A 22901-nucleotide genomic window follows, 5' to 3' on the forward strand; every position below is an offset into this window, starting at 1 on the left:
ATGCCGCATTAGAAATACTCCATAATCTTCAACGTTATCCTCCATGGCATTTTCAATCTCTGCATTTTGGAGTTGGACACGATCTTACAATATGCATGGAGACCATTCTTGGTGAGGAAGTGACAAAAGTATGATCTCTGCATGTACAACACAAATACATATCATTTATAGTTGTGTGTATTCATATGTATGTGCTATAAAATTCAATCATAAGAGAAGAATACAAACCAATGTTTCTGGAATGTGACCATAATTTATTGTGAGGTCATTGTCATCCCGTTTGCAGAATTGTCTATTACAGCAATAGCATTTCTCTTGAAGCAAAAACAAACAACATAATAATGCTGATTTGCACATATGAGGAACAAGACCTATTGAATGAAGTAACAAGCAACATGAATGAAGTAATAAAGTATACTAATGAAGTACTATGAACAATCTGAAAAATGAAGTAACAGGCAACATGATTGAAGTAATATAGTGTACGAATGAAGTAACATGCAACATGAATGAAGTAATAAAGTGTACGAATGAAGTACTATGAACAATCTGAAAAATGAAGTAATAGGAAACATGATGAAGACATAAATTGGACTTGAAGTAATACTAATGATGTTGCGAATTAGCCACCAGCAAACGATTATATTTCACCCCTAATTGAACTTGTTACCCACTGATTGATAAACTAATTACGCAAAAATCAGAAACCAAAGTAAGAAAGTATGAAGTAAAGTAGAATTTTGAAAAATATAAAACTTCAATACAGTGTATTACATGAGGCATAACGTTTTGCCGGAACGCAATCGGCGTCCATCTGAAACAGTAAATCGAAGCAATTTTAGCCATAGACTTCAAAATAGGAAGTTCAGAAAAACAATACTCCATCCATTCCATAGTAGTGGGGGCATTTCTTTTCGGCACGGAGATTAAGAAAGTAGAGAGATGAAGAGAGAATAAAGTAAGAGAGAGTAAAGTAAGTGAGAAGAAGTGTGTTAACTTTTACTAAAAAGGGAAATGACTCCACTACTATGGAATGTACCAAAATGACAAAATGACTCCACTACTATGGAACGGAGGGAGTATAATATAAACCTTCACCTTCCATTGATGAATTTGGTGTCAACTATTTCAAATCGCGTGGAGATGTGGACGTCGGCTGATAGAGAGATAGAGATGCTGAGATCGACGGATATAGATGTTGAATCCGTGGTTAATCAACGACTATCGATCGACGACTTTCGTGTGTCAACCATTTTGAATCTGTGGTTAATCGACTTGAATCAGCTTGAGATGTCGTCGATTGTAGAAGAGGAAGTTGTGGAGTCGTCGATTTTGGTAGAGAAGCAGCGTTTGAGCGTCGATTTGCAGTAGAAGTGAGAGTTGATTTTGAGAAGAAGATGAGCGTCGCTTTGAAGAAGAAGATTCGTCGCTTTGTGGAAGAAAATTCATCGATTTGTAGAAGAATTCTTTGATTTGGAGAAGTATTCTTCGATTTGGAGAAGAAGAAAATGAGAGAGATGAGAAAGAAGATGAGCGGCGTGAATGAGGAGAAGCAGCATGGAATTTTTTTAGCCTAGATGTAATTTGACCGAAATACCCCTGATTTGAAGTATATTGCTTACATAATGAAGTAGCAAAATTCATGAGACATGGTTTAATCTCATCCATTCAAATCTAGATCTAAGGGCCCTAATTTGGTCTCTAGTTCGGTCTTTAAGAGTGGAAATGTAAATAATAGGACTCTATATATATATATATATATATATCGAATTTTGTTAAAGCATAATGCTGCCCACTTATTGAACTGTTGATTTTATCCCATCAATATGCATCATTGCTTCTATTACATCTTTATTAAGTTTCAAACTACATGCACACATTATCAGTAAAGCATCAACGCAAGCACTTTTTCATAAATTAAACTATTATGTGATCCAAGAATTATAGTATATATATCTGAAAAAGCAATGTATAAGGAATTCAATTGAATGCCATATTATACTCTATCATGCATGAATGGAACATATATGGATTGAGTGAATATTTGTTATATTTATCTACGAGTACATGTGTATATTTTAAATATGTCCAACTACAAATGATTATAGAATGAGGCTATATAGAGATATTAATACAAAGTGTGCAGTCTTTATACAATTTGACTAGTAGGCAAGGCACCAATCCATATACATACTACTAGTAAAGAGAAAGAAAGAAAGGGAACAAAGGGCCTAAAGCAAGGAATCAAGAATTCACGTTTGGAAAGCCATTGTCTGATGAGCCTATGCTTTCTTTGCATGGTGCCCTGAATTTCTGTAATTTCCTCTCTTTTTTTCTTGCCTTTGGTGCCAAAAAAGTGTCAATTTTTCAATTAAAGGGCAAAAAAGAGGGCAATTAAAGGAACTAATCATAAAAAAAATACATGCGTCTATATTCATGCCAATTCCCCTTATCACTACACGTTAAGAGAGCCATTGTTGCCATCGATTTAAACCAATGTCAGAATTCAAGTCTTGTATATCTCTCTTTTGATCGAAAAAATATTTGACCAGTCGGTTTAAAATAAAAATGAACTTTTAAGGTCTGTTTGGTATAAAATTGGACTTAGAATTCTCTGGAGTTGAATAAAAAATGAATTGATATTTAATTTAATTCAATTAGTTTTATGTTAGGTAAAATAAAGTACTAATTGTTATGAATTCAATTTAAAGAATTTGTACACACACAACACACATTACACATGCACATACAATGTGTATTTGCATGTGTGTAGTGCGTGTATTTTGTGTATAGTGTGTGCTATATATATATTTAGTGTACGTATGGTATGTATGTATCGGTCGGTAAGATATACCGTCATGAAACTGTCATACCGTATACCGAAATTTGGTATGAAAAATCATACATTTATCTTACCAAAATTTATATTTATACATAAGTATATTCAATATTCACTATATATACCGTTTTTACATGTTTTATTGAACTGTTTATTTTTGCCAAGATAGTCTATTTTGCGGTAATCTATTTTATCATGTTTTCTCGAACTATTGATTTTTATAGCCATTAATTTAAGTAGAATTGCTGCTAATCAGTATGGAATAATGGCCCAGGAAACAACAATAATGTCATTTGATGGAAGTTGATTCAAAATCAATATCATCATCTTTTAGCAGTCATTTTCTGAGCTACACCACTCTTCCACGTTCATGCACAATATATTACCAATATATCATTTCATATAACGAACTTGGAACTATGCTAATTTATATAATATATGATGTATAGCTCCGCTTAGCATGATGAACTTGGAACTGTGTTAGTGATTAAAATATCATGAAGCACAATAACACCGACTAACACATCAGCACAATTTATTACCAATATATCATAACAGAGTCCCATTATATGTAAATCCAGTCCTTATTGCAGAACCGCATAACTACACCAAGTTAGAATTTTTAGATCTAGTTTTTTATGGATGAGATGCGCAAATGTATAAATTATTTTCGGCTTCATCACAAACCTATTTTACTTAAGCCCAGTACAAATAAGTCATAACATATTATGAGGATTTAACTTCATTCCAATAGGTTTTTTTACTTCATTTCAATAGGATTATTACTTCATTTCAGTACGTACATGCGGTTTCGCCGCCGCGTACCGTTCTTTCTCTCTTCAATGTCAATTACCACCGCCACAACGCTGACAACAAAATGGAATAATAACCTAATTAAATGGTGTAATAAGCACATGTAATGATGTAATAAACTATTTGAATGAAGTATGTGTAGAAGCATTTGAAGTCTTACTGGAATGAAGTAAAAACCTTGTCCAGTGAAGTAATAACATTTTTGAATGAAGTAATAAATCTACATGAATATATTGTATTTTTTAAAGTGAATAAAGTAAAAACTCAGTTCAATGAATTCGAATAAAGCATGTGTTGAATCATTTCAAAACATACTTGAAATAAGTAAAAACATATTGTAGTTTCAAGGTACTACGTACCAGAATGAAGTAATAAACCTATAACTAATCAGGGTTATACATCATATGACTAATTAATATTAATAATTGGGGTTATAGTCCTATTTGAGTGCTATTACCATCCTAATATATAATGCTCCCTCCGTCCGCAAAATGTTGTCCTTGTTTGACTCGGTGCAGATTTTAAGAATGTGAAGAAAAATTAGTGGAAAAAGTTAGTGGAATGTAGACCCCACATTAATATATTAGTTTTATAATAGAATGTGAGTGTAATGAGTTGGTGGAAAGTAGGGTCCATTTACCAAAAATGGAAAAAAAAGCAAAGTGGACAACATTTCACGTGTGGACCGAAATGGCAAAACTGGACAACATTTCACGGACGGAGGGAGTAACAACTAAATATCGATCACTAGATTAAAAAGTCAACGTCCATGATTCCACTACAAAAAATAATAATTTTACTAATGGAAATTTCTGTCAGTAAACAGTGTTACGAGGGTTTCTATTGGTCGTTAATCTGTCAGTAATTAACGAGGGATTGCTATTTGTCGGTAATTCCGCCTGTAATCCAACTTTTTTTTTTTGTAGTGTTCAATTTTGCGAACGTCAAAACAATAAACAAAAATGTTGACAAAAGGTTAAATATGTCAGAAGAGAAATGATATTTCACAACCTAGATAGACATTGACTGCCTAATCGCGAAAGATTGTAGTGTCAGTCCGCATATTTCATATCCTTAAGGAAATAAATGATACTGATATGTTATAACACTGAACGAATCTTACAGTGAGACAGACACGTCTTTATTGCTATTTACTGAAAGACGAGGTCTCAATGATTATTATCTCTTAATCAATATATTTAACTTTGAGCATACACTGTTGATTATACATTACTTTGATTAATAAAAAAATGTAGATTTTTCGTAATTCAAAAAATTTGATATCTTAGATAGTGGTAATCAGTGTCTAGCGGTGTTAGGATTGTATTATATTGAACCCCACCACATGCAAGTCTGACTTAATAATATCCTTTAGAGGTGTTTGGAATTAAGTTTTATTATTTAGAATATGATCAGCTAGAATTTATTTTATGAATAATAAATAAGAACTCTGAAGTAGACCACTCTTGAAAAAATATGTTAACTAATAAAGTCAATAGCACACTTTAATTAATTACTAGATATTTATATCTTTAAGTGTGGAAATAATTAAATTTAAAAGGAATCCTGAAATACTCCTAATTTCATATTTGGATGGACAATCAATATTATTTTACCGTAGTGACTAATAATAATATTCTATTTGAACTTGAATTAAATTGGAGCTCAATTTAACTAATTAAAAGCTAAAAAGGTGTGACCAAAATCCAAACCTCTTTAGATCTATAATGGTCCAACATAACTTTATAAGATAAATAGATGAGAGAGAGAGACAAAAGTCTCTATAATCGGAAAATTTTATCCCCATTGTACAATGTAGGGATCAAAATTTTACTCCTACTTAGAAGATAAATTATGCATCTTCTCTATTCAAGACCTATAAATTTTGATAAACTTAGTCCACTCTAAGATCAAAATAGAAGTTTGTGAAACAGTCAAAGGGTCTCTGGTCGAGTTCTGAAGATCATCACGTAGAGAAGTTTTAACCCACTTCGATTCTTTGGAGAACCATCAAGATATCGATTCCTTTGTAGAATTCATGTTTAGGGTTTTAATTTACGCTAAAACATGATATAATTCAAGTTTTCCTCAATTAGCAGAATGACCTTCAGTGGAGGCAAAGGAGGGAACACAGAGATAAAATTAATGTTTAATTTTAGCATTTCATCATCCACCTCTTCCTCCACAATAAAGATAGTTTCCCAAATTCACCTCACTCAAACCTATTCGTGCTTGGGGTATCACATGGATTTGGTCTGCTCTTCTTAGTTGCTTGTCATTTTTAGAAACTTTTGGTCTCATTCTGATTTGCTTATTTCAGTTTTGTTTATTTCACTTTATTTGGTTTTGATTGTGTTGTTTATTTTAGCAGCGCTCGTGTGTGGAAATTCATGTGAGGTTGGAATGAGACGAAAAACTGAAACATGCAATGAAGATAGATGAGTTGTTAATAATATTACAAATGAGTTTAATTTTAAAATATGTATTCGTAGCTAGTGACTCGCATTTTTATCATGATATGGTCTATATTGAATTGCCCGTTTGTCTTGTCTTATGCTTATACATAATGAGTTTTGAGCCTCAATATCACCGATGTGTGATTTGATCGAGTACATGACTTTGATTTTGAAAACGTGATCACTATCTTATTGAATCTAAATAATGGATGTGAACGACATATAAAGTTAGGTCATCACTGTTAGTTAATCTTAATCCACACTTGGACCCTTTACTCGAAAAATTCCCTAACCAACCCTTTTTTAGCCTTAAAGTCTATTTTTGTTAATGAGCCAATATTGTAAATAATATCTTAGCTTTATTGTAATGAACCTTGAAGAAGAAAAATATATTCTGTACTGTTACTTAATTTGGGGTACAAGTAAGGAGTTCTAAAAAGAGAAATGTATTTAAAAAAGAAAAAAAAATAAAAATAGTGCAAAATGAGCAAAAGAAAGCAAAAAAAAAAAGAAGAAAAAAAGTTTAGAAAAAGAAGAAATGATTGAAAAAAGAAAAGAAGAAATGGTGTTGTAAGAAAGGGAAGAAATTCAACAAAGTTTAGTTTTCTGAAATTTGAGTTGATATATGATTAGTGTTGTGATCTATTGTGAAGTAGAGCTTGATCACCTTTGTTTTATGCAATATTTATGCCACTTACCCAAATTTCCCTACATTCTAAACAACCTACATTATAAGCTGAATTAAAGACTTTTATGATTTTAGGATTACATTCATACTTGAGTAAAACTTATGGTATACATTGTATGATACCTTGATTTTAAGTGTATACGCATGACTTTATACATCTGAGAGTGAGAGAAAATAACAATGCATCTACTTGTTAGGCCATCTTGACTAGGTGACATATGAGTTAGTAGTTGTAGAGTATTGTTTATTCTCTTATGCTTGTTGTTACGTCACTGGAAACATTTATCATATTTTTCTTTTGCTTGAAACAATAATGATGTTCTATTAGTTGATTGTTGTGCATATTGTCGAGTTTGATAGCTTGCATCTTGAGTTTTCAATCAATTACATAGCAATTGGCTAATTTAACGAGTTTGTTGAGAATGTATTGAGAAAACAAGTGAAAACGGGCTAAAATGGCGAAGAAACGAATACTGGGAGAGCAGCAGATGAGTCTCCCCGACCAAGTGGGAATTAGCACTAAAATTCACCCAACTCACCCAGTCGTAAAATTGCACCATTACACAACCCATTCGAGTCGACTCATCGTAAACTTAAGTAGTTTTTACTTGGACTAGTGCTTTGAGACACAAATCTCACCCGACCGAGTCAACTTAGAATGCCCATTTAAAATACTTCTAACCGAGCAGGGTGATATATAAGCCATTAGTCCACCAAATTAATTTTGTGTTTGTAACACCCCTTACTCAATTAATTAAAACTCAAAAAGTGGTGTCACATCTTTTTTCTTTAATCCGATGGTCCATTGTCATTGTATATGACTTGCAGGTTTATTGCAATTAATATAAGACTCAGGGCAAGACTGTCACAAACTCGCAGATCTTCTTTAATCCAACCGTTCAAATAAATTCAATACCATATGTGAAACTTATCAATTGCATCAATTACATATCAATATCCCATTTCACAATCGATATCAAAAAACACATAATCATATCAGGTTCGTATCATATACTTATTACTTCAATCAAATGCATAACAAAGAATCACGTAACAAATGTAAAATACAAAATTGATTTATATACATACTAAAATTCTAGTAATATTTTCTCATTCTATTTTTTAATTTATAACTTTGGGTGCTATATGATTATTATACTTATTGGCTCAAAAATTATTCAATTATTTGACTAATTTTTTATGGTTTAGTCAAAATGGCAAATAAATGGATCAAATTTATAAGACTAAAGTCTCAATTTGGTCCTTAACATATAACGTTTTTTTTATTTTGGTCCAAAATATTATCTTTTGAATTATTCGGTCCATCACATTTGAAATCGGATCACATTTGGTCCATTTTGGACGGTTTCGTCAAATTTTTGACGGTTTTAATTATCGGGTCACGGATCCGTCACTGATCCGTCACTAACTGGGAGAAACTGATCCGTCACAAATCCGTCACAAAACCGTCACTAATTGGGAGAAATCCGTCATTTTAAGGAAAATCGCTGACTATTACAAATTGATACACGTTTGAGATTTGGGAGATTTGGGAGGTGTGATTTCCACAATATATCTTCTCACGATTTTAGTCATGCTATTTATTTACACATTGCGATGATATTATTGTGATTTTTAATTATATATAATCGGATGATGCATATCCAATTAATATATAGCAATATGTGTGTTATTAACAATAATTAACAAATAAAAAACTCAACAGAAAGTATTCAAACATGGCGGCAACGAACTCAATTTTACCGCGAATTCGCTCGGCAAATCGGGCATGAAGAGCACGAATTCAGCCACCGCTCTATGCACTGCATATGGAAGCCATGGCTGCACTTCTCCAGAACCCTAATTCTCTCCCCAATCTCGAACTCCGACAAGCAAATCGCGCACTCCTCCGCCGCCCCGAGCTGCATCCCCTTCGAGTAAATCAAAGACGGAACCTCGATCACGTTCTCCGTATCCGCGCTGACGGTCTCCGGCGACTGGATTCGGCGATACCGCTTGCACATGTGTTTGATGGCGAAGTTGATCGCCAGACCGCAGATTAGGGTGCAGAAGAGGAAGCCGACGACTAAGGCCGTGTTTGCCTTGAAATCTCCGGAATTGGAGTACGGCTGCCATTGGCAATTCTGGACACCGCATTTAGTTGGCGGCGGTGGCGATTGGTGGCGGCGTCCCTCATGGTGAGGAGGGTGAAAGCGAAGGAGAAGATGAAGAAGAGGACGGATTAGTGACGGATTTGAGACGGATCAGTTTCTCCTAGTTAGTGACGGATTAGCGACGGATTTGTGACCCGATAATTAAAACCGTCAAAAATTTGACGGAACCGTCCAAAATGGACCAAATGTGATCCGATTTCAAATGTGAGGGACCGAATAATTCAAAAGATAATGTTTTGGATCAAAATGAAAAAAACGCAATATGTTAAGGCCTTTAGTCCATTTATAAATTAAGAATACAAATACCAAAGCTATTCTAGAGCAAATTTGTAAAATAACATATTTTGAAGATAAGTTTTGGACTTTAGTCTTACAACAAATTATTTGCAAAAATTAATAATTGAAAGTTATAATGATTGGTCTCATTGATTTCGAATTAATAAAAATGCGTTCATTTTCTCACTTATCCCAATTGATTTTTACTTTAGAAATACGTTCATTTTCTCACTTATCCCATTTATGTCAAATATTATTAAGAGTATGTACCTTTAAGGGAGTGGGCAAATTAGGAGCCTGTAGGCTCGTATCTATAATTAAGATAATAATAGTTACTTCATTCGTCCTTGAAAATTTGTTTTTTATTTTTATTTTTATATATTCCTAAAAATTTATCACCTTTCATTTTTACTATATTTGATAGAAAATTCCACATTCCACAAACTCATTCTCACTCACATTTTATTATAAAACTCATATATAAAAGTAGGACTCATATTATACTAAAATTTTCAACCCATTTTTTATTATAGTATTTCTTAAAACTCCTAACGGATTAAATGGTGATAAATTATTAGAGATTGATGAAATAAATAGTACTAGTACTACAAATAATTTAGCTCTTGTTTGTGGGGTCGAAAGCTATGGACATGGTGGAATTCCAAGTCATAGTCCAATGCTCTTTTGTCGCTTATTGTCGTTGTGAGACATCATCATTCTCATCATCGCCCTAGATTCATTTTCTCACAATTGATACTTTGATTTAAAATATTTTATGTATTGATTATATATTATTATTATGTAAAATTGGTTAAAAATGTAAAATCGATAGTTGTATGCCAATTTAAGTGATGTCACTCAACTCACATGAAAAGAAACTAAACACGTTAATTACACATTTATGTGATAGCATATAAATAATACTCCTTCCATCCAATAATAAAAATTACTACTATATTTTATATTTCAGTTTATCCACTAATATGTGTCTCTTTTCACTTTTAACCTCACAAATGGTAAGTACACCATACATTTCAATAACTCTATAATTCATATTTAGTTATAAAACTAGAAATATAAAAGTGAGATATATATTCTTCTATTATTTTTACTTATATTTCTTAAAATTCGTAACAGATAAAAAGAAGAATTCTTCTAATCATGGACAAATGGATAAGTGACAGAGTCAAGATTTTTAAACTAACGCAAGCAAAAGAAAATTCTTGACTATGTCACTATTAATAGTTAACATCTAAGTATCTTTAAATGTTATCGTAATCTCTACGTAGTAATAAGCAGATAGAAGACCCCTTATGTTTTACCTTATTACTCCCATCATTCTGTCATAGTTGAGTCGTTTTCCTATTTTAAGAAGTTCTCTTGTAATTGAGTCATTTCCATAATAATTAACACTTTTTCTCAATCTTACTTTATTCTCCTTATTTTATTCTATCTACTTTATTCACTTTCTAGCTACTCTATTATCTATACTTTCTCTTTCTCTTTCTCTTTCTCTTACTTTTTTATCTAACTACTTAGAGCATCCACTACGATGTTCCCCTACCGTTCCTTAACCGTTCCTTAAACTACTATTTGTGAGTCACACTGTACTTTTTAGCTCCATTTCTTAACTAAGGAACGGAACCTTCAACCCTCCGTTCCTTATCCGTTTCTTAACCGTTCCTTAAATTACTATTTATTCAATTTCACTTTTTTATTTTTATTTCCAACCCAATTCAATTAAAACAAACACACTTCATTAAAAACACACAACATAAAAAAATTACAACTTCAAATTCTAAAAAATAAAAAACACACAATTAAAATCCTAAAAAATTAAACGTTGCATAATTTATAATACAAATTTAAAGAAAATAAAAAAACTACTCCGCCGGCGAATCATCCCCCGAAGGCGGTCGAGGTGGAGGGGGAGTCGGAAGGCCAAGTTGTGCTGCCATATGCACAATTCCGTTCCACCAGGCCTCGTATTGGGAGGGCGAGAAGCGGGAAGTGTCCGCCATTGTGGCGGTCATGTACACCACCATAAGGGTGTTCGAGCCTCCCCCCGAGCCCGCCTGGTTTGATTCGCCTCGGCCCTTCCTCGCTCTAGCCGCCTTCGCCGCCTTCATCCATTGCGGCCGACGGCGCGCACGACTGGATCCCTCGTCATCGCCGGCCGTACCCGCAAACTCCTACGGTGCACCCTCTTGTCAGCGGCTGCCCTCACCGGTGTCACCAGACGAGTATTGGCCACTCGCAGTGTGCTTCGTGCGCTTCGAGGTTGAGCCCGAGCTGGAGCGGACACCGCTGGCCCACCGTTCCTCGTCCTTGACAGCCTGCCAAACATCAACAAATCTGAATTGTTTGCCGGTGTCCTGGTTGTAGACGCGCAAAGCCGCCCTCAGAATGTCGGCTCCCGAAGCTCCGCTTTGGTAGTGTGCCACTTCGTTCGAGTAGATGCCGCAGAATTTTTTGACCTGTTTGTCGACTCAGCCAAAGTGAGAGCGGAGCATTATATATGTGTGCTTCCGGGAGCCTTTCAGCTTAATCTGGTGGTAGATCTCGGTGACCTTTTCCCAGAAGCGCTTGTGGGCTTGTTGATTCCCGACGATGGGATCGTACGAGACGGTGATCCAGGCATTGTACACAGCCATCGTTTCGTTGTTGCTGTACGGATGCCGGCCTAGATCCTCCTCTTCTTCTTCCTCCTCCTCGCCCGCCTCCGACTCCGCCCTGGAGCTTCCACCGCCTCGGCCTCCTCCTCCTCCTCGCCCGCCTCGGCCTCCTCCCAGAGTGGGTTCAACGGGGAAATCCTCCCGGATCTGGGATAATCCCTGCGAATACCGGGGGGCGGAGGGTCGAGCGTATGCATCTACGTGGGTGGTTGGTACCCACCCAGCGTCGCCGAACCCGCCGTGCCCGGCGTCGACGAACCGGAACCACCAAGTGTGTTGTACATGGTATCCCAATCGGTAAACGTGTTGAGATCCCACCCGCCAGAGCCGCCACCGCCGGAGTTGCCGTCGCCGGACATTTTTTAATGAGATGTTAGATGAAAATTGGAGAGGAAATGAAGTTGATTTTAGGACGAATAGATGTGTAGTTGTGTGTGAAATGAGGATGAATTAGGAGTATTTATAGAGTAAAAAAATAAAAAATAATAAAAAAAGGAAAAACGGATATAAAACGGTAATATTACTGTTTACACATTTTTAATTTTTTTATTATAAATTTGAATTAAAAAAATATTTATTGCGTCATAAATGACGATGCCCACTCGCGGGCCGGCGAGTGGGCGTCACGCACGATGCAGGGGCGCGCCACGTCGCCGAAGCGCGTGGCGACGCAAGCCGTGCCGCTTCTCGCGACGACGGTACACGGCACGGCATGGGCACGGCCTGGGCACGGAACGCATGTCCGCAACGCGTCGCGCGCCCGTTTCGTTCCTCCGGCACGAAACGCGGAACGCGGGTGGCGCGCGTTGTGGATGCTCTTAACACATTAAACATCCATTTCTTAAACTCCGTATCAAAAAGTTTCATCTCAATTATGAAGGAACATATGCATTATTTTTTTATCGTATGGAAGATTTTAGAAGCATAGACTTTTCAATTATGTTGCAATTCAGAATAAAAGTAGGTTGAATAGAATTATAGAATCAATTAAAACACTAATGATATTTTAAAAGAACACAAAATTTATCTAATTTATTTTTTATCCATGATAAAAGATGGCTATGATAAAAACATTATTCGTGTCTTGATGGTATTCAAAACCTAATATCTATTGAGTAATTATAACACTTTTAAAATTTATTAGTTTCTATACTTCTAGTTTTAAAAATATAATATCAACAATATTATCTACTTACAAAAATAATAATATTGATTCTTTCTTTAGTTATGCACTTCTACATAAAAAAATAAAATTGTGAAGGGAAAAACTTTATACTAGTACAAAGTCAACTTAAACTTTTAGTGGAAATAAGACATGAATACATGTTATATATAATATTTTTTGCATCTTTTTATATACAGAAATTAGAAAATACAAGGCTGGGCTGGATGCAAAATATGTTAATAAAAGTTCGGCCCAACCCAACTCGCTTCAGATATGATGAGCATTGGGTCTTAACCTAGTCGGGCCTTACCGGGCCTGTCCAGCCCAATTGAACACACAAAACTGAAAACTGTATGAATTTATCCCAATATTAGCGCGTAATTTATTTCTTCTTCTTTCTTTTGACAAAGCACCATTCATTTACAGTCATCGCTTCACATTTTCTAATCAATTCACAAGCAGCTTAGAGAGAGAGAGAGAGAGCGAGCGAAGATGAAACACATTTTCAAGAAGCTTCATCACCACCCGAATCGTTCCAACGAGACCCCTCAACAACCGCCACCACCTCAGTCGCCGCCCTTCTCCGATAATCGCGCTGCCTCCTCTTCTCCCGTCGCCGCTTCATCCACCGCTGCCACCAGCACCCCCGCCGTCTCAGCTGCTCTCAGTAGTGGTGGTGCTGCTAGCGAGGGTAATAATAGCCTGCAGCACCACACACAGCAGGATTATTATGCCTCCGAGGAGGAGTACCAGGTCCAATTGGCGCTAGCTCTGAGCGTGTCGTCGTCTGGCCAGGACTCGGCCCTAATTGACCCGGAAAAAGCCCCGATCCGCATCACGGATAACGGCGAGGCTGCTGCGGATTTGTTGTCCCGCCGCTACTGGGTTAGTTCGCTTTACTTGTTGTTGACCCTAATTGCGCCCTTGAAAATACGTGTCCAATTTCATAATCCGGATGGCGATAATTTCGAGACTTGAAGGGTTCAATCATCCTGTTAATTTAATTTACTAAAGACCAGTGTTTGCTTCTATCTGGGAGCATATATACTAAATTTATAATTCGTTGCTCTTAAAATTTCATTCCTTGTGGATGATTTTTTGATTTTGATATTTCATCAGTGTATACTTTTAAAGGTGGTTATTCGGGTTTGTTCTTTTGTTCTGATGAAGCGGGGTAGGAAGAAGGTTAACTGCAGTGTATGATATGATCTTTAAGGCTACTGTTAAATGTCTCTGACCCAATTGATGCCTTTGGATTGAAAATGTACTAATCCAATTGATTTTGGTACTTTTTAGTTACCGGATCATGGTAACACTGGCTGTAAGGTGTTTTGATATGTCAAAAACTTGGGTGTGCTATCTTTGTTTTCTTTCCATTTCTTGATGAATAGAGAAGAAAATCTGGTCTTGCATGCCATAATAAGATGTTCAACAATATATGTATATGTAGATATGGTTTGTGTGCAACATCAGAAAAATGCAAGTGTGCAACATCAACACAAATGAATCTTGAGATAATTTATGAGATTTTGCCTGCCCGGTATAGTTCTATATGAGGTCATTGAGGTTTGTGATTAACATGTCAGTGCTTTTAGAACATCACAAGAGACTAAATAACACAATATACTCTGATTGTGGACGATATACAATTTAGGTTGAATTTTTGATTTAGGGATGATCATGATATATATCGTAGTATATTGCTTCAATGTTGGTGGTTGCCTTTGCATTCTGTTAGTTTTGTTTTTAGTTAGTAAATTGACAAGTGGTGAGTATTTTTTATGTTAGCATGAATACTGTAATATTTTGAGACATATTTTTACACTGTAGTTATTAATTAACATCAACAGATAAAAGGTTAGATGGTATTTTTCTCTGTAATGGTAATGTATGATTAAAATAGTAAGTGTTGATAGAACAAATAAAACAAACACATTTTCTTATTATAAGTGTTTAAATTGAAAAGAGCAGGTTTGGGAAGTTAAAATAATCTCCGGTGGTGTTCGGCTTCCTAGATAAAATAGTACCAATATATAATCTAGGATTAATTTGTGAGATTATTTTAGTTGGAGGGGGTTGGCTATGACTAATTATCACATGATAATCCCGAGATACAATCTTTAATCGCGAAATACAATCTTGCAAACCGAACATCCCCTCCGTGAACATGATCACTGATATCTAGTATAATAAGATGTATAAGTGGCAAACTGAAATTGGTTGCTATGTAGAGCTATATGTTAAAATGCAAGCAATATACCATTCTTTGAACAATATGTGCAATTGTAGTGGTGCTAAGCGACAATTTATGCTTTCAATAAGTTTTTTCGGCCTCAATTTGGAGCACATCACTGGCTTTAATACAGGGCCTCTGTCCAGATCCTATAGGATATCAATTGCCTTTTTTTATAGCTCATTGTATTGTGTGGCTCTTGAATTTTTTATATTATTTCTTTTACTGCTAAAATTATTCTAAATTGGACAAAAACTGAACTTCATTTTTGTGATGTCAACTTGTGTTTGTTTCATCTCCTGTCAGAATTTTGGTGTGCTCGACTTTGAGGAGAGAGTGGTGGATGGGTTCTATGATGTATATAATCTATCTTCTGATCCAGCATCTCGAGGGAACATGCCTTCTCTTACAGATCTTGAAAGCGATACTGGGGCCTCTGATTATGAGGTTGTCATTGTAAACAGAAAAATAGACCCAGCTTTGGAGGAGCTGATGCAGATAGCACACTGCATTGAATTAGACTGCCCTACATCTGAGATCAATCTGCTCATACAGAGACTGGCTGAACTTGTTACAGAACATTTAGGTGGTCCTGTACGTGATGCGAATGTCATTTTGGCTAAATGGATTGAAAGAAGTATGAAGTTGAGAACATCTCTCCACACCAGTGTGCTGCCTATTGGATCCTTAAGAATTGGCCTTTCACGTCACCGAGCATTGCTTTTCAAGGCAAGATGAAATTCTTAAGTATTATTTTACTCTTTTATTCTCTGTTATACCAGTGGCAGGTATACCTCCTGTGGCGGTACATAAGTCATAAGTGACATGTGGTGCATATCCATTGCATAGGTAGATGAAGTATTGCTGATCATTTTAGAAAAGTCTTTTAGGTGCTCTTTTTAGGCTTGAAAAAGGAAAAGGTTTCCCTTCCTTCTTTTTAGGTGAACTTGAACTCTGATTCATGGTTTTGAATTCAACTATGATGTCAAATAGGAGGAGAAAGTATTGCTTTAGTAAGTCAGGAGTGTGAAACCTTAGGATTTGTGTAAAACACTAAATTAAAACAACACACCATCTAGAAGCTATGAGCTGTTGAGCCAACGCATTTTTCTGGATTTCTAAATTGTTTTGCCTGCTCTTAAAAAAAATAAGGTGAAAATGATTTTGGATTTGAGGTGAAAATGATGCACCAAAGTAGTTTGGTGACAGGATACTTGCTTGGGGTCTGCGGGATCTAGGAACAGAAAATGCTGGTGAAATTACGAGTGACTCATAGAGACATGTGCTGGAGTTGGGGATGAAGTAACTGCGAGGCCAAAGGTTCTAAAACAAGGTCATATACTGGCTTCCTTGAGGCATTTCTCTTTTTAACGATAGGAATTTTTTCTGGAGCAGTATGGGCTAACAAAGCATGGTGAGCATGGTGATCCTATTGGAGTTGGGACCCAAAAGAAACTTGGGCCTTTATTACTTGGATCATATTTGCAATTTATTTACATACTCAAACAAATATTTTCGTCAGGAAAAAAAATAGAGGTTGACACTCAATGCCACATTGTTTTCTTTGATAAGTAAATACAGCTTTATCCAAAAATAACCTTTACTCGATAGTACATTTTCTAAGAAATTTAGTAGATCCACTTTTATTTTTCTTTGAAATAGTTTTAGTTTGTCTTCACCAAGGTGGCAAGGTCTCATCAAGATAGTTGTAATGTGTGGAATTGTGAGATTGTACTTGAGGCAGTTTTTACATTTGACTGGTTCACAATTTTCTGAAGTTGGAAGTTAAAGACACATTCAACATTTTCTGAACATTTTCTAGATGAGGGCATGAGAAGCCTTCATAATGCAGCCAAAGGTAGGCTATAAATATTAATTACCTACAAACTAGAGCATATAACCTTAATTTGAACTCGCAGATACTTTCTTTGAAAAGACTTTCCCACGTTTAACTAAAATGTGATCTAAGACGCTAACAAGTATCATGAATTCTGGTTGTTCTGGATTTCCTTGTGTTATAAGATGTGGAACAATCTTTGTCAATGCATATAATCTGCCAGTTATATAAAAACTTGGATTGAAAGGTTGGCAATTAGCCAATGGAGTTTCCTTTCTTCCAGAGTTTGACAGTGAAGTTTTGTCAAGGATTTAGCATGATAGATAGGTTTCTTTTTCCACTCAAATAATGGATTCTTTGTTCTTGTTGAAAGGCTTGCATGGGTTCAACTCGAAAGCTTTATACTGTCCATAAGGGCAAAAAGGAAGTGCTCAAGACCCTTTATTATGCTATAATGATATCAATTTTTTTTTTGCATTTGAGCTGTTCCATTATTTATTTATTTTTTTGGATGCAGGCGTTAGCTGATAGTGTTGGAATACCTTGCAGATTAGTGAAGGGTAGTCATTACACTGGTGTTGAGGATGATGCTGTTAACATCATAAAGCTACATGATGATAGGTAACATATCAAATATATACTCCCTCCACCCCTAGCTAGTTGATGCATTTCTTTTGGGCACGAAGTTTAAAAGTTGATGTTTAAAGGTTTAATGAAGAGAGAACAAAGTAAGAAAGAGAAAGAAAGAATAAAGGAAGAGACAAGATAAAGTTTTTGCCGAAAAAAAGGAAATGGAGCAAGTAGCTTGAGACGGAGGGAGTATTTATTGTAGATAATGGTTCTTTTGTTTAAATCCTGATTGGATGAGATGAACCTTGTCGTCTCTTATAATGTTGAAGAGCGGTTTATTATGAAAGAGGGAACCATTTGTAGTAAATCTTGTGATAATATAGCCAATTGAAAACTATATTGTGTATAGGGAAACCTATAGATGCCTTTCTCAACTCAGGAAATCTTGAAAATTGTGGTGTGCCCATTCTCTTCCTTTTAATCTAGAGCAAGCCAGCCATAGCTCTTTGGACCTTACAGGCTCTGATTAATCACTTCAGTTAAAATGGTTTCTAAATTTGTGAACCTAAACCCTATGAGGTTGTAGTTAAACGGGCCACTATTGGATGACTCAAACAAGTCAAATGGGCTAATCTTTGGTTTTCGGGAAGGTATTAACAAGCTCCTGTTTAAAAGGTCCGTCTTATATTCTGTTCACATTAAATAGGCTGAGACAATTGTGCACCTAACCCTAGAATTCTCATGTTAGTTGGGTCAGCTCATCGAGTCACGGGCAGTTTAACATCTGTAAGTGTTAACTATGTTGAGGGGTTAAATTCTTGTTTCTTGGAGTGATAATTTATTGTCAGCTAAAGAACCATGTGTATAGTTGAATATTCTTCTTGAATCTCACATATCATCCACTCACTATACTCCTAGGCATGCTAATGTGGTTTGCATACTTTATCGGTCAATTATTACATATGTTCCTGTTACATATTACTTGAAGTAAATCATTTTTCTGGTGCAGTGAGTGCTTGGTTGATCTCATGGGAGCTCCTGGGACACTAATCCCTGCCGATGCTCTTAGTGGAAGGGATACTCCTTTGAAGCCGTACAGTACACAGTCAAGTAGGCTTCCCAGTGCAGACCCTAGAGTTTCATCCACTCAGCCTGGTTATTTGGGTGGATATAATTTTCCCTTGGGTGCTACATCCTGGAAGCCAGAAGCACTTCTTACAGATGCTAGTGCTAATGATGGAGTAGGGACTTCTGGACTTCATGATAATGTGCCTTCTGCTAATCAGTCGGGCCATGGTGTGTCACAGGGAATCGGAAGTTCATTATATAAAGGGGGCCGTGGACCAAACTTAGTTAGTGATGGTGCCAGGATAAATGTAAATGTGGTTCCATACAGCCCAAAAACTGCTGAAGACCCAAAAAATCTTTTTGCTGATCTGAATCCCTTCCAAATAAAAGGATCTGGCAAAACAGTTGTACAGAATGATATTTCAAATGAAGCTGGAAAAATGCAATTTTCAAAGAACAATCTTATCAGTGGCCGCCCTCCCTCACCCTTGATGTGGAAAAATCGTCATGCGTGGAATGACGTTCCTAAAGAAAACGAATCTGGTTTTCTAGAAGGATCATCTGGGAAGAACAATGCAGGAACTAAGAAAGGAAATGCACCATCAGTCCTTTCCACAAGTTCAAAACCACCAGCCAAAGCCTCTAAGTTTCCTGAAAAATCCTTAATTAATTCTGCAGATAGACGTGACGATACATATAATAACAATTTTATGTCAGCATCTGGTGAAAGTGGACATGGTCAATTGCCTCCAGGGAAAGATTCTAGTTTGAATAATAGTGAAACATATCTCAGGGAGGATGTTAAGAATGAAGAGGCTAAAGTAGGAGACAGCGAGAATGTCATAACTAGGTTGCATGGGGAAAAGAAAATTTTGCCAGACAGGTTAAGCATGGCAAATATGAAAATGAAGGGAAATGAAGGTTCTAGCAATTCACTCAATCTTGGTACTAATCATGCTGATACAGAGATTGATGATGTTGTTGATTGTGAAATCGTCTGGGAAGATCTTGTCCTAGGTGAAAGGATTGGACTAGGTAATGTAGTTGTCTACCACTTTTTATCTGCTGCAACGTTACATGCCTTAAGTTTTAAGTATCTATGAAATCTTTCTTTGTGCTCATGATCTGGGCTGTGGTTGCACTTCCTAAAACTGTAATCATCATCATAATGCTTGGGTACTGGCTCCTTCTGTCTTCTCTCTTCTTTGTTTCTGTATCATCTACTAAGTTTTGTAGGCGTCCTTCATAATTTTTCTCATATGTATGATTTATGTCTAATCACTGTGTACCTTATTCAGGTTCCTATGGAGAGGTCTACCATGCTGATTGGAATGGCACTGTAAGTTGTCGATATCATTCTGAACTTTTTCAACTATCAAAAACATATATTAACATATTCCCATTTAGGTCTAATAAGACCAGGCAGGTTTGCTCTGGGGCACAGAAAATTTGTTACTTTAATAGCTTGATAATAACCCTTGCTTGATTGTAGTAATTGTTAAGACCTGTTTAAGCATTGTAAATACATGGCCCCTTGTTGAGATAATTGATTTTTTAATACAACTTATACAAGTTTGTTCCTCTGTTTTGTAAAACCTCACATTGGCATGTAATTTGATTGGTCTCTCTGTAGTGTTGGGTATAGCAGGGGCGGAATTTATGCTCTATCCCTTACTTTTCTAATAGCTTTCTGGTTGGTAGATATACAGTAAAGTCATTTTTGAACATATTGAACCCTGAATCTGGATTGTTTTGTCAACAGGAAGTTGCTGTGAAGAAGTTTCTTGACCAAGATTTCTCAGGTGCTGCCTTGGACGAGTTCAAGAGAGAAGTAAGGACCTGCTTTCCTTGATTTTCCTGTAAACTTGAAATGTTTGGTACAGTTGAGAGACCGGTCTGTTAGATTAGTGCAGCGATACCCCCAAAGGATTTTGAGCATATCTTCTACTGATAACTGATTAAATTTCTTGTACATTGCCTCCCACTGAACACAAAAACTCCTTGAAGAAAATCCAGAAGTCGTCAAAATCATTACGTATGCTGGTGTAACTAATTACTGGATTATATTGAGTGTACAGCATTTTCAACATCATGAATGGCAATATGGTTTTTCCTGGGCATTTCTTGTTCCTCAATGGTTTGACATGAATAGACATTGTAAACTTACATAGAGTTAACAATTGGTTATGCTACCAAGTCACCTTTCTGTTTGCTGCTACCCTCTTGAGTTTCTTCTTAAAGCTGTATGTAATAACTATTGTGTGCTAGTATATTACTTCACAAAATGTGGCTTTTGTATTTCAGGTACGGATAATGCGTAGGTTACGCCATCCAAACGTAGTTCTTTTTATGGGGGCAGTGACTCGCCCACCAAACCTTTCCATCATTACTGAGTTTCTGCCTCGGTATGTTGCTTCTACTGTAGTTGTTCCTTATTCCTGTGGATGATGTTATGCTTTAGCATTTAACCATTAAGGATCATTTTTCTAGTAATCATATCAGTGGACTGATCCTTCCTATATCACTTTTTTGTTTTCCAGTGGAAGCTTGTACCGGATCATTCATCGCCCTCATTGTCAAATTGATGAAAAGAGGAGGATTAAAATGGCTCTGGATGTGGTACAGATGTCAAACTTGGATATGTTTTTCACATTATTTTCCTGTTTTTGTCAATACAAATGTTTGGAGGTCATATTGTAGGCTAAAGGCATGAACTGCTTACACACAAGTATACCGACAATAGTCCACCGCGATTTAAAATCTCCTAATCTCTTAGTGGACAATAACTGGAATGTCAAGGTATATCATCCTGTGGATTACGTACTCATCGCGAATTGTATAAATTCAGTTCAAGCCCATGAATTTATCATTTTTTTTAAGTCTAGTAATCTTTTATAAATCAAAACCCATGGGCAGGTCTTTATTTTTGGTGGCTGGGTGTTTTAGTTGTATATGAAATGTGATGCAGGTGGGTGATTTCGGATTGTCACGCTTGAAGCACAATACATTTTTGTCATCTAAGTCTACTGCTGGAACGGTGAGCTTCGCCCTAGCTAATAATGCCTTCTTCAGCAATCAATGTTAGTATATGATATATGTTGTTCTTTATCTGACATTTTTGTGTTCTTGTATTTATTGACTTTTGGGGTGAAGCCCGAGTGGATGGCTCCAGAAGTTCTTCGAAATGAGCCTTCAAATGAAAAGTAAGTATGCTTATAATCTTTCTACATTTGCAGTCATATCCAATATGTGATGTTCTATGCTGCTTTGGTGACTACGTAGCGACTAAAAATCTAATCCTAATCTCATGAAACGTTGGTGGCCAAATGATCGACTAACAATGCAGTAATAGACAAATTTAACTTGTTATTGTATCAATGAAGTACTCCTACTAAAAATATTTACGAGCCATTCTTTTGACCTGGTGCGAGTGTCAACAGGTGTGATGTATATAGCTTCGGTATTATTCTATGGGAACTGGCAACACTCAAATTGCCTTGGAGCGGAATGAATCCTATGCAAGTTGTAGGTGCAGTAGGTTTCCAAAACCGTCGTCTTGATATACCAAAAGACGTTGATCCCCTTGTTGGAAGGATAATATGGGAATGTTGGCAGACGTACGTATTTGTGAATATTTCATTATGTTCATCTCTTATACGTACTAATTTCCACCTGGCCTGTTGCCATGCCAGGGATCCGAATTTGCGACCCTCTTTTGCCCAGCTCTGTGTGGCGCTAAAGCCTTTGCAGCGGCTTGTTGTTTCTTCACATGTAGAGCAACCACAAGTAAATTCTACACCTTAAGACTTTTTTTTATTTGCACAAGACAAGTGTGAGTATAGCAAAATGATGTGACCAAGTGAATGGGATTTTGATCTGTAAATGTATATCTATGAACATGGTTGAAAGAAAGAAAAACAAAGAATCCCAAGTGGAAAATAATCTGTATTTGGGCTGTGGCATTATTGTACAGTATAGTCGTCAGATATATTATATAAGTCTAGTCTTACCCAATGGCCTTGTAATGTATATATTGGTTGTGGCAAGGCAACCATCTCTTGTTTCAGGCTACCTATCATTCATCTTCTATTTCTTGACACTGCACAG

The 22901-nt window shown here is 36.2% G+C and overlaps 1 protein-coding gene across 1 annotated transcript; it reads left to right on the top strand.

Annotated features, from left to right (window-relative positions):
• Nucleotides 1-13501: 13501 nt before the first annotated feature.
• Nucleotides 13502-22893, top strand: LOC121795346 (serine/threonine-protein kinase EDR1-like). The gene is made up of 13 exons (XM_042193870.1): nt 13502-13971; nt 15626-16048; nt 17674-17777; nt 18736-19829; nt 20093-20133; nt 20557-20625; nt 21099-21199; nt 21335-21413; nt 21495-21593; nt 21763-21831; nt 21948-21997; nt 22235-22411; nt 22487-22893. Exons 1-13 carry the CDS (start codon nt 13579-13581, stop codon nt 22596-22598), a joined length of 2811 nt encoding a protein of 936 aa, XP_042049804.1. The 5' UTR covers nt 13502-13578; the 3' UTR covers nt 22599-22893.
• Nucleotides 22894-22901: the final 8 nt, after the last annotated feature.

This window comes from Salvia splendens, chromosome 3, assembly GCF_004379255.2.
Source record: "Salvia splendens isolate huo1 chromosome 3, SspV2, whole genome shotgun sequence".
Classification (NCBI taxonomy): Eukaryota; Viridiplantae; Streptophyta; class Magnoliopsida; order Lamiales; family Lamiaceae; genus Salvia; species Salvia splendens.